This window comes from Perca flavescens, chromosome 10 (genome assembly GCF_004354835.1).
Source record: "Perca flavescens isolate YP-PL-M2 chromosome 10, PFLA_1.0, whole genome shotgun sequence".
Classification (NCBI taxonomy): domain Eukaryota; kingdom Metazoa; phylum Chordata; class Actinopteri; order Perciformes; family Percidae; genus Perca; species Perca flavescens.
This window is the reverse complement of record NC_041340.1, coordinates 8,489,185-8,502,999: the sequence shown is the minus strand read 5'-3', so window position 1 is coordinate 8,502,999 and position 13,815 is coordinate 8,489,185. Positions and strand designations below refer to the sequence as shown.

Below are 13,815 nucleotides of genomic sequence, written 5' to 3'. Positions count from 1 at the left end.
TTAAGTGTCTGTCCAGCTAAAAGCCCCCCCCACCTGCAGGTCTAATGATTGTGTGTGATCAGTGAAGAAAGGTGCTCAGAATCACTGATCAAACGGTTACAAACAGGAGTCCCTCTTGTATACAGGAGCCGGGGGCCCCATGTGTTCCGCAGAGCGCACAAGGACGTTATTGTACAAAGAGACAGAAGCAAAACCCACCTGATCGCTGCTCCACCAATCTCGCCTCTGGGCTGCACCCCAGGTATCCTGTATCTGCCCTCTGGCTGGAAAAGGGGTCAAAGGTCAGGAGGACAGAGAGCACCTGTTGGCAGGAGACATGGAAAGTGAACTACTGTACAGCACGAGAAGAACCGCATGGTTTTATAAAGTCGTTACAGCTGTCAGATAAATGCAGCGGAGTAAAAAAGAACAGCATTTCCCTCTGAGATGTAGTGAAGTAAAAGTATTATAAAACGAAATGGAAATACAAAAAGTACAAGCTGCAAAGTACATTTAAGAACTACATTTACAAGTACAATTTTATTTGGGAATATTACCATGTTGTGCTACTTTATACTTCTTTCAGATGGAAATATTGTACTTTTTATTCCTCTACATTTATCTGACAGCTGTAGTTACTGGTTACATTGGAGATTTAGATTTTACATAATTACAGACAAAATAAAATCATCTCCACATTGACTACATTAAAATGCTGCTCACATGTTAATGCATCAGTGATAAATACAATATATGATAATATATATATATATATATATATATATATATATATATATATATATATATTCTGTTTGAATAATGAGTACTTACTAAATTACTTGAGTAATTTTAAAGCTCAGACCTTTCTGATAATACTTTACCAACAATTTTGAATGGAGGACTTTTACTTGTTATAGAGTAGTTTTACAGGGCGGAACTGCGACTCAAGTACAGCAGTATCTGATTACCAAATATTGAAATACAAGATGTTTCTATCCTCTGAGCTGCATCCTCCACTCCCCGGAAGGAGGAGCGCTTCCCTGTGGACCAGGATAAAAGTGACGGAGGCGCGCAACCCCCGCCCGCTCCCGTGACGCAGCACAGCTCCGTGCGCACAGATGCTGGAGTGGAAGCGGCATGCGCGCTCATCTCGGTGGGACTGAACGCATCGAAAACCGGAGACGGGAGAGAAGATTGCCCGGTTTGCGTCCGTTAATGAGCCTCAGACCGCGTGGAGCGATGCTCAGAACGAGTCACTCCGCAGGCAGCAGGACTTAAAAAGCTGCGGTCCATCCATCTGGACACTTTTTACTCTCACCCCTTCCCCTTTGATAAGAAATATAAGAATCCAGACAGTCATCTTCCAGTTTACAGTCCTCTTTGGGTCTCTAATCCCAGTTTAAAGACCAGTCTCGGTTTTAGCACGATGTGGAAGACCGGGATCCTCCTGCTACTGTGGGTGTTTTTGGCGTCCGGCGAACTCCAACAAGAGACGGAGCCTCGGAGACTCCCACCCCCGGGAAAGTTGGATTTCGGTTATGTGCCTGCGGGAGTTTACGAGACTCTGGCCCATTACGAACCGGGACCCATAGGGATCTTGTTCCATATGGTGCACGTTTTTCTGCATGTCGTGCAACCCAACCCTTTCCCACAAGGTAAGCGTCTGACCTCTGAATGAAACCCCTGGGGGATTTGACAAGGACTAACAGCAAAAACGGTTTTCCTAGGGAATGCGATCGAGAATTGTCACTTTTGGAAACAGTGAATTGGTCTGATTGCATCAAGTTGTTATTAATCCTTACTACAGACTATTATCAATCTCCGCAGGTAGGATTTACAAATTAAATGAACTGTATACCCGTATCAAATCTACGTTTTTACCGGGTCTCTACCCAGTTGGCACATTTCCCTGCGCCAAACGTCTGCGTGCAAAGAGGTTTAGATTGGTCAAAGACGTTTAAATTAGTTCTCGTCATGAATGATTGTGACCCGTGCGCCCGTTTTAACTGATGATACCCGTCTTGTCTTCTGTCTCGTTGCGTAAAAAGGTGTCCACTCGCGGATTAGTAGCCCATTTGTGCGTCACGTCCCTCCATGCCGCGCGCGTTTATGATTTGCGCGCAGAGCTGACAGCGCACTTGATAGGGGGTGTTTCTGCCTGCGGTGCACTTTGTGTCAGGAAAATGTCAGGATAATTACAATTAATGACGCTCTCGCTGACAGCCTCAAGTGTTTAGTGGCTGGTTTACACACCATTTTTGCCTGAGTGAGTGAGTGACTGAGTGTTTGAGCCCCCAGACACCCAGAAAGCCCCAGCGCGCTTGGCTCTACATTTAGGCTAATACAATTAGAGCTGACTGCTTAACCATACACACATGAGGTGTGTGTGTTTAATTGGGTGGTGGATGCTCAAAAGATGTGCTCCCCTCCATGCGTCACAGTCTGTGTCCATAGTCAGTCGGAACATTTTGCAGATTAGCAGCTTTCTGAGTCACCTTGTTAATGGAGTAATCCCATAAACCCATGCGCCATATGTTGTTGGCCTTTTAGCTTCCAGTTTGTCACTAGCACTCCCGGGCTTGTGGCCTAATCCTATGGAGCAGACCACTGCTCAGTGGAGTGAATTCATTCATGGGTGCACCCGCCACATGATGCATCACAGGGAATGGAAATCATGTAGAAATTCTTGGTTCGAACACAATAGTTCAGCAGACAAACGCTTTTGCATGATTGCAGTTTTGTAATTCTTTTGATTAGAAAGCCCCAGGGAATTCATTTTTCTTTTTTATTATTTTAGGTTCATCAGAATCTAGATGGCATAAACAAAAGGCCATCTGCTTATTAAGCAGCAGTGCATGCATGGATATTTAGCAGGGTAAATCCAGTGATCTGTCAGGTCAGGTTTGATGAATTCAGGCTGGTTTGCAGCAAACCTTTGGGACTTGCAGAGCTTGCCATTTCTAGAACAACATGTTACAGGAAGTCCCTCTGCTGTGCCGTTTGTTGGGAAACATAACTTGGAGTTGCATCAAAATCTATAAGACAAGTAAAGAAAAGAATCTGCGAATAGTTTCTGCTCCGATGGTTTGTAGTTGGAGGTGGTGCAGATGTCAGACTGGAGCTCTGTGTAGGCTGGGTGGATGTAGGCGTCTCTTTACTTCAGCCTGTGGTAAACTACAGCGTTAGCCTTCTTCCAGCAGACATTTAGTGAATGAATCACGGAATCCTCAAGGAAAAATGGCAAAAATGACGTTCCTTACAAGTGCTGTTCCTCTTGTAGTAAGTTGTTCTTCAAAGACACAGTTCATCCAAAATGGCATTTTGACTCAAAAGCAACATCTCTTTTGAAATATAGTGATATCAATACACCGATCGCACTATCAACAGATCCTCTTTTTTGTGCAGATAACCAGTTGACAGACGTTCACAATGACATCTGGAGTATTGTGATATTAGGACAATAACTATTTTCACTATTATCGTTTAGTCTATAAAATTTTAAAAGATTGTCAACACATCAAAACATCCCTGCGCCAAGGCAGACATCACCAGTTGGATTGTTTCATTCAACCAGCAGTCCATAATCCAAAGATATTGACTTTACAATGATATAAAAAAAACAAGAAAAGCAGAAAAATAATCTGCTGGAATCAGAACATGTTTCTGCTTGATAAATCTCCTGAACAATTTAGTGTAGTTATCTACATCGTTGTTAATAAAAAAAAAGCTCCAAAACTTTACATTTTAAAAACACAACAGCACTGTAAAAATAAATAATTCCAACTCATGGTCCACTTACTATCCTAATTTTCTGAACTTTGGATATGTGGACATGCAAGCTCAAAACCTGAATGTAGTTAAAGATGTGATACCAACTCAAGGTCCACTTACTTTAATAAAGCTGAACAAAGTACTTGTAAATGAAGCTTGAGTTGGTATTACTTAGTCAAACTACTATTTTAAGGTAAAAAATTAACTTTATTCTGGGATCCAGTGGTTTAGGGGGTTAAGAGGCTGAACATGAACAACAACTTCCCTGGTTAAAGAGGCCGGGGACTTTTGTTGCATCTCTCTCTCCCTCGCTGCCTGTCATCTCTCTACTGTTTATGATAAAGGCTTTAAGTGCCAAAGAAGGGCGCCCGGATAGCTCAGTTGGTGGAGCAGGTGCCCCTATGTAGAGGCTTACTCCTCAACAGAGCAGGCCAGGGTTCAACTCCGACCTGCGGCCCTTTGCTGCATGTCATTCCACCCTCTCATTCATTTCTTCAGCTGTCCTGTCATTAAAGGCCTAAAAATGCCCCAAAAATAATTTAAAAAAAAATAAAAAGTGCCAAAGAAGAATAAGCTAAGCTACAGAGCTTGCATGTCAACAGATCAATAACATTTGAGCAAACTCAATATTTTGATAAAGACCATTTAATATGGTAGAAGAACAGAACAACTAGTCGAAAGCTTAAGCACCACAAACAACATCCCATGGAGCTCAGTGTTCAGTATCCGCTGTAGAGCTACAAAAATTAATCGATTAGTTGTCAACTCTTAACTTAATCAGCAACTATTTTGATAATTGATTAATCTCTGATTCCAGTTTCTTAAATGTAAATATTTTCTAGTTTCTTCACTTCTCTTTTAGCGTAAAATGAATATCTTTGAGTTGTGGACCAAACACGTAATTTGAGGACGTCATCTTGGGCTTTGGAAAACACTGATCAACAATTTTCCAGCCATTTTATAGACTGAAAAACTAATCAATTAATCGAGAAAATAGTCAACCAATTGACACTGAAAATAATTAAAAAGTTTGTTGCAGCCCTAATCAGCTGCCTACAATATCTGTAAATCTCAAAACTACCTGGATGGATAACTCACACTCAAGCTGAAAGGAAAATATTGTTACATAACTGTAGTCAATACCGGCCTGATATATTGGTGTAACCATAGAAACGACTCTGTTGCTGTGTAATTAGCGACACCCCATCACCGCGTCTTCACAATCACTGTGTGACATTTTACATTGTGGAACGTCTTTATATTCTCATTAATGTTTGATGCAGTCGACTGACACGTTCATTCTCTGCGTCAAGCTGGCTCCCAGTCCGTAGGAGGTGTTATTAGCAAAAAGCAACAAATGCCTATCACCGACACCCACACAAAGCAAATGAACAGTGACATATTCTCTTTTGCTGTTTTCACCGCAGTGTGGAAGCCTCACCTCCCTCCCTCCATCACACTCTCACCAACACGCAACTGCTACATGCCAATACACTGGCTGATTCAGAGGAACATGATTGTTGTCACAGATTGTTTGATTCACGTAGTACGGTCAGGATATAGTGACGGTTCGAGCAAATACAACATAAAAATGATTTTATTATTATTATTTTTTTGAAGTTACTAACTACTTTAAAGCCTTAATTAATCATTATTCTCCCTTAGTGAATCTATTAGGTAGAAGATTCTGCTGCCTAAATTATAAAGTCCAAGAATACAATTTTAAGTTAAGTTGACCATCTTCCTTTTTGCGTTTTTTTGGATATTCATTAATTCATCCGTTCAGTTGGTGTGCATGAAAGTTGAAAATACAAGGAGGCAGACAGCCGGTCTGATTATACTATAATTTATGTAGTTCCTCTGCGAGGGGGATATTATTTTTATAGACTGATCAAAGACCAAAAAATAGAAACAATCTTAATGTTTTTTTTTTTTATCCTGTCTTTGTAGGTTTTAACTAGTCGTCAGGTTTGGCCCAAGCTTAACACACATTCCAACATTTCACATCAAAGCCTGGAGTTGAGATTTGGATCTGTTCTGTTTGACTTACAGGGAGTGAGTTCACAGTGTTTCCCAAGGACACTTCAGTAGAAAACTTGACTGTAGGTGGACCAACATCAGTCACCACAAGGAATTTAAATTCTTCATCCAATACGCTCCCACTAAACTAATTAATAAAAACAACACATTTAAATGTAACTTTCATATTTCCAAGTCAGCCATCACTTGAGAATAGAGGTGCATTAAGCTCCTTCTGCAGCTTGAATAGTATCATTCCATGCCTGTGGGAGCTGATGCCAGCCACCGTCATGCAGCAGATCCCTGTTGGAAATGTTTTCTCATTAGTGACTGTATTCCCCCTTCTCGAGAAACCACACCTAGAGATAACAGAGGCCTGGTGAAAGTCTGGCATTAATTCAAGAGCAGCAACAGTTGCCAGGGAAACCTATCAGCAGCTATCGTGTGTTTTGGTTCATCTCGCTGGCTTAAATATGTCTCACTGCACCGGTGTGATGTGAGATAACATAGGTGAAATAGCTCAGGTTATACAACCTCGGGCCATGTTTGTTATTTAACACTCATCAAAAAGGGAGTCCAGAGTGTTTCTTTCCACAGCACAGAGACATAAAGGGACTTTGGTGTTCAGTGAAGGACAGATAAACATGAAAGGAAGTGAAGAGGAACACTTCAAAAGATTTCTAACCAAGGACAAAGCAGAGATTGAAGTTATTCGTGATGTGCATCAGAGATTTACTGGAATTATAAAGTAGCAGATATTTTGGTTTGAAGTTTTTCATGTTCTGAGGAAGAAATATGGACAACGAAAGAGCCTCTTTAAGGTTAAATGCTGATAAATCTCAACTATAATGGTGAATAAGGGTCAAACATTTGCATATTTAGTTTTATATCAGTTGTTCTACTTTCACCTCAAATGTTGTTGTCTCTCTTTCTAGGTGGTTGTATATCAGCATACGGTTTGCTGAGATTTAACATGTAGCAAGTTGCTTAATCTGAACACAAAATATTATTATAAGCAAAGTTGATAGGTTTGGACCTGCAACACCTGGAGATTGCAGCAACATGCTTGAATTTATCTGTTGTTTGGGCTTCAATAGCAATGAATGGAAGAGCTTAATTAACTTAATGCTAAAGAGCTTAACTGACTGTGGCCTCAAAGTAAACCCCAGCATGGCTCATCCAAACTAAAAGATGTATTAAAGAATCCAAAACAATTTCACTAATTATTGTTTACACTCACATACTGAAGTTCTCCAAATTAGAACATATATATATATATATATATATATATATATATATTATTATAAGCATGGCAAATCACAGTTATTGGATTAGACTGCAGACAGTGCCTTTTAGCATTTTACAGTTGAAGTGGAACAATTTCAAAAGCAACTGATTGTGAAGAAAAACTGCATCAAAAATGAAATCTATTTGTAGAATCTGGTCTTCTTTAATTTATCCAACAAAACCAGCATTGCATTAGTTGGTCAGATGTTCATTTTGGAGACAAAAAAAGAGTACTTTCATGTAGATGAGGGGAAGGTTGTCAGGGTTTCACTTTAGTGTGGTTGTGTTGTTTTAACCTTGAATACACTTATGGCCATAAACTCTCCAGAGCTCACTTTGACTGCACCAAAAAGCCAGAATAAAAAGTCTGTGTTAGATAATGAATTGGATGAGCCCACGGGTCAGCCATAGCACATGTGGATGACTGGTTAATGCTGCAGGCGCTGGTACACTACAGTATACGGTGGTAAAGTGATTAAAGAGGGTGTCCTTCAACTGGAAGGCCAGGGCTCGGGCCCCATGACAGCGAGCATCTGCTCTGCTGAAGTGTCCTTAAGCAACATACTGAGTGCCAATGCGTTGCTGACCCTGTACTTTAACATCTCTGTGTAGGACGGTCAAATCTTTAAGTTGGGAGTGTGTGTATAATTAAGTCATGACTCACTTTTTCAGCCAGTTGCAAACATTTTCCTAATTAGAGATTTCTTCAGCAGCGGGCACATCTGTGTAGATTACCATCAGATGCTGTGATGAGCCCCCAAAAGGGCTTACATTTGCAATCATAATGTTTGGCAGATCTGAATCATTTCTCCATTCATAATGTAAAAAAAAAAAAAAAAAAAGCAGATACCAATGTCTTGCAGAACCGTGCTAAAATGATTAGCTGGTGTCTGTTTTTTTTTCTATTTTTGTCATTACCAAAGACCTAATTTTTCAGTACTGCAGTAAAATACATTGGCAAAGTGGGGTACATAACATTATTGCAAAGGTGACCAGCTAAAACGTATATCAGATGTATGTTTTTAACATCTCATACCAAATCAAAGTACCAAACCCACTGAAGCGTACCAACCCGCAACTATGTGTGCATGTCTTGCTGAGTAGGATGTTCTTGTTGGTGCAGTGGGAGCTCAGATGCTTACGTTGCATGAGGGTTAAAGGGTCAGACCAATTTGAGCTGTGCATACAGACCCACTTGCATTTTGCTGGGCAGAGAGCAGTTTTCGGACAGTTTGTCACAGATGGCATTGGCAGTTAAAGTAGACTCTAACAAAAAGTGTTTGTTCACCTTTGAGGTATTTTACAAGTTATCGTGGTGGGAACAGAGAGCCGAAATCCTGACCTGACCTCCACATGCAAGCATGAAACAATGAAATATGTTCCTGAGGTTTACTGTTCACAATTAAGCTTTTACTGCAGCACTTACTTGCTATAAGAAGTTGAGACCTTAGTGATTTCAACAAAGTTAAATGACGATTCATTCGTTAACAAACAACAAAACTTAACTACAGCTCCCTTAAAAATGTCAGCGCAGCAATGCCGGCGTGTTATCATAACTTGGTTCCAACCATAAGCCCTATTCGCATGGGGCTCATATTACCAGGGGTCCTCATGTGATTTAGAAATCCCCCCCACATCTGTGTTTTGTACATTGCATTCCCACTAGATAAGCAAAGTCTGTATTTTACTCAAATTTACTGAAATTACCCCCCGCATATGATGTCAAGGCTCTGTCAAAATGTTTATTTATAATTGCCAACGCAGCCAATGCGAGCCCATATAACAGAGATGCCGATTCGCAGGGGACTAATATTCTCCTGTGTGTTTGGCAATATATGGTAGGTCATTTGCGGTGGAATTTTTACTTGATAAATTACAGACATGGCAGATTTGTACAGCTTAAGATCACAGATGACCTCCGCAATTATTACAAATTACGAGAGGTCCCCAGGTAATACTAGTCCTGTGCAAATATGGCTATACAGCAAATTCACCAACACTCTTATTTTTTTTATTTATTTTTTTTGTTTGTTGCTGTAATCTCTGTTGTCTAAATACTCTTACATTGTTCCGTCCTTGCTGACTTGCTGTTATTACAGACATGTCTGAACTACTGGCTTCCCCTCGACTGTGGACTTTTACTGTTTTAAATACCATCCGTATATCTAAACATGTGTAGTGAACAACACAGCATACTGTTGAATGAGGTTATGTTGTTCCAAGGCTGGATTTCTAGTTATTTGTTTTATAAATGTCAGTGTAATTTTTAATTTCTTACTTCTGAAATTAAATCCAAAAGTTCCGGTTTCACTTTGGCCCTCTGTCCTTCATCTTCATACTTGTGCACTAAAATGTAAAACTAGCTGCTACAAACTATTATGCTGGGAGGTACTCTATATAGGCTTGTACTTATTTAAAAGGCTAACACATAAAGACTTTATACATACCTTTTTTACATGGAATACTAAGCGTTTAAAAAAAAATTGAGCCTTATGAATGTTTTCATTTTAAAACATACATGTGGCAAAGTAAATGCTCAGGATTAACTGTATCTGCGGATGGCTACCTTAGTGACTACCTTACATAGGCCAGTAAGCCTATCATGTGGGGATTAATATTTGCTAATAATATGTTGAATTCATTGAAAAAAAATTAACAATTAAAAATTAACAATAATTTGGAGGCCCCCTTGCATTGACTCTGAGGACCACCTATGGGTCCCGGACCCCCTGTTGAAGATCCCTGCTCTAGAACAACTACATGAATTTTCGGTGCTTTCCAGTTCCAACAGTTACAAAACATTGTTGAAAAATAAATCTATTTTAGCTGATGTGACAACAATCTGGTTAGTTTGGTTAGGTTTAGCAGCACATAAACAAATGAGTTAGGTTTTTTTTTTTAGGGAAAGATCCCAATATGGGTTTTAATGACTTATTTGTTAACGTTAGGGGACAATACGGTAGGCCGGCACATACAGGTCCTTCGCTAAACGTCAAGGCCGCGCCCCCTTTTAGGGGATAGAAAAGAGACGATCCTATAGAAGTCAATGCAATTTGATGTGTGTTTGGATCATAATTTTGACAAATGTGTATGGATTTATTTCTTGTTAAAAAAAATGTTTGTTTTATACACATGTTTAATGTTTATTTTCTGACCTTGCCTGAACCTGAGCGTTCACAATACCTTAATAAATGAAGGTTGATCGCCATCATGTCCCCTCAGTCTTCCCCCGTATCAGTGGATCAATGACCCAACACGGTGGCCGCATACTGCTTATGTGGAAATACATATCTGATTAAATCACTATTGTTAGGCTGAGTGTCGTCTGTAATTAATCAACCTGTTATTAATAACAATGATCTATTGGCTAAGATTTAGTTGGAGATGACAGTCTGATGCTACTATAACTGTTAGCAGCCTCCCACTTAGGCTAACGTTTGCTATCCATCAGTAGTAACTGTCACCAGCATCATTTACCACACTGACTAAGAATATTCTCATATCTCGTATATCAGTGTGAAAGTCTCGATTAACCCACTACACAACAGCTGTTCGGCATTTCCATGTTACTCTCCTGATGTAACAGCGCGATTCTTTTCCTCGGCTATGCTGGTCTGGTCTCTCAGGATCTATTTTAGGACAAATCGGAGATCAGGGTTTTGGGGTGCATTGTTGGTGGCATAGTTATTAATTTAAAACCGTTTGTTTAAACTTAAAGTTTGGAGCGATGTTACACTTCCACTGTTGTTCACGCTGTTGTCGTCTATGGGGAACGCGGGTTGTTTTCAAGGGGGTAAGCTTCGCTTCAGAACTCGAGCCATCATGGCGCCATTTTGTTGCTAACTGGCCATCACCTCCTGTTAGCATTCCGCTGACCGCCATTTTTTTTTACGTCCACTTGACTGCGAATAACTTTACATCTGAAGCGTTTAAAGACTCTATTTGTCCGTTGTTTAGTTCCAAAGAAACACGACAATGTATAAAAGGCTTCATTACCTTGTACCTCACGTTATGGCTCCGTAGCAGACGTTTTTGTAAAAATAGGCTAACGATTGTGTCATAACCAAGTGACTTACTGTCGCATAGTAGAGGAATTACCTCATAGTACAGGAGAAGCTCGCAGGCAGTTTCGACTTACATGAGATGTTTAGGTTTAATTACTAATGTTAACTAGCATGTTAGTGATCAATAATTAGCCTGTGCCCATGTTATCTCCTTACATCCACCTACACTCTCCGTATCTGTAAGATTGGGAATGATTGAGATTTCTCTTGGCACAGCTACCAGAAGACTTACAACTTTCAGACACGTTGCTCACGTCACATTCTCTCAGTTGGAGGCTGCGCAGTAAAGCTGGCCATCACCGGAAAAGTGCTTCTAATAGCCTTCACTGGTCTCTGTCCAGAGCAACGGGGTCTATTGGTCCATTATATACTGTCTATGGTTGTTTTCCCCCAGAAAGGGGCGTGGTGATGAGACCTTTCCTCGGATGATGTATTGCCTAACGTATCGTGGGCTTGGTCAAAATAAAACCAACACTGACAGTTGGAAACGTGAAACGAGCAGTAGGCCTGTAACAATTATTACATAATTGTCTTTTGAAGTAATCAGCATTTCTTTGTTTAACCGCAATTAATTGCTAACATTAGCTACATTAGGTTTACTTCATAGGCAGTGTACTTGTGTTATTACATTATCTGGGTCACATGACAGTGATATAACCAAAAGATATATACCGGAATTCATTCATGAAAAAGTAATAAATAAATATTTTTTTAATTTGACTGAAAGAGACAATTATATTGTTAATCGCAATTATTTCTGAGACAATTAATTGTACAGCAAAATTTGGAATTGTTACAGCTCTAACGAGCAGCTTGCTAAAATTAATGATTCTGTTATCCTCTTGGGAGGACAGTCTTGCTTTTTAATATTAAAACCTTGTCAATGCATATTTCATATTCATGTTTTTGTCTACAGGCAAGCTAAAATGTGGCCAACATTAGCTGACACACATACGGGATATTCACATTCATTATCAGATTTCTTTCATAAGAACTTTTTATCATGTCTCAAATGTTTGCTCAACAACAGTGGTGGTTCTTGTAGCCTATTGAATGACCACAAATACTGACACACAGAGAAAATGGGATCATGTTGCTGCTTCTCCATTATTCTGTAGGGTTGGATAGCTGCCCTGAAGCCAAAAACACAAACATGTTTGGATGGGATGAAGGCGTTCATGTCCTCAATATTTTAAACTTTTCTCAGCTTCCATCTGTTACTAAACAAGATCAAATGTGATCGAGAGAGGATTCATTGAAGCCCTTCAGGCCAGTTAATATGATGCCATCTAATTATCTGACCATCAAACCAAACAGATTATTGTGCTCTTTCACGAATCCTAAATGTACTGTATGAACAAATAACATGCATAAAAACTGATCATCTTTGTAATCTCCCTTGCCCGACCCAGTCATACTGTAGTAGCATCTGCACGACAGAAAGTGATGTATATGTTTCCTCTGCAGTGTTTGTGTGTTGTCACATGCAGTCATGTCATTGCACTGACAGTGATGGGCCTTCGTACTGGGACGCTGCAGGACACTAACCGGCCCAGCCTTCCTGGCCTACAACATAATGTCAGCTGATTACCAGAGGCAATTAGCACTGCTGCATGACAGACATTTCGGAAATATCTTAATATCTTTTTGCTCATATGTACAGATGTTTTATCATCTGGTACGCTTAGTCAAAAGAGACAAGAAAAAATATATCTTTTTCCAAGAAATGCTGGCTGAACTCCACGCTCCGAAGCTTATCATTCAAACAGTTACACATATTCACACTGTTGGTGGAGCCCACCACTACTATTAAATCATACACTGCTGGCCTCTGACAGGGTCTAGTTGAAGATTCGAAAATAATGTCTCTGCATTTGGCATCAGGATGCCATGCACTAAAAGTTAAATGGATTCCTCAGTAGGATAACATGATGCAGGCAGTTCTGATACTGAAAAGGTAAAAGTGTTTGCTTGTCTGACTTTTCTTTTTTTTTTTTTTTCTTGGTGAACGCTTTCATAATCCGACGTAACAACAGCAGTCAGATCACCAGAAGCACCACACGGGGTGACCTTCTAATTCCATTCAGGAAAAGCACATTTGGTCAATTATCATTTTCTGTTACGGCAATACAAAACTGGAATTCACTGCCCACTACTATCAAAGATATACATACATACTGCACCTTTTCAACACACCTTAAAACATAGCCGTCCGATAACTATAACTGCACACATCTGTCAGATGTGATGTGTGTTTGATGTGACATAGTCATTGTTGCTGCCATTCCATCTCTGCTGCCTGTCTCCATGTTATGTCTTGTGTGTGCTTTCAATGTGGCCTCTGTGACTATTCTCCTTTCTCTTGTCTCCTTTGTAATGTTTTTATTGCATGGACTGCTTTAATGCCTTTGCAATCATCTGTGCTTGCTTGTTTGTGCATGCTTGTTCCTGTGCCACTTGTTTGTATGTCTTAATCCTTTTTGCTTAGGCCTGCTGTTTTCATTTTCATTTGTTAACCTTTGTATTTTAGGATGCCTATTGTCAACTGGCCAGGGACTACACCTGGAAATTAGCCGTAGAGGCTAAAGTTGCTCCTTTTACTGTACAGTGAATTAAGGGCGACTGTCCGCGATATTATAAACTAATAAACTAAACTAAACTAAACATTGGCTTCCATAAAAAAAACTCACCAGGA

At 39.9% G+C, this 13,815-nt stretch overlaps 1 protein-coding gene across 9 annotated transcripts in view; it reads left to right on the top strand.

The window, feature by feature from the left end:
- Positions 1 to 1,048: 1,048 nt before the first annotated feature.
- The window catches only part of prom1a (prominin 1a), an 85,166-nt gene continuing 72,399 nt past the window's right edge, over positions 1,049 to 13,815 (top strand). For 7 of the 9 annotated variants that reach the window (XM_028588912.1, XM_028588910.1, XM_028588905.1 and 4 more), the window contains exon 1: positions 1,050 to 1,634. In XM_028588912.1, the coding sequence (XP_028444713.1) occupies positions 1,406 to 1,634 (229 nt within the window). In that variant the 5' untranslated portion in view covers positions 1,050 to 1,405. Of the gene's footprint in view, positions 1,635 to 13,815 lie in introns of all 9 variants that reach the window. The other 2 variants (XM_028588904.1, XM_028588903.1) reach the window with 1 other exon arrangement.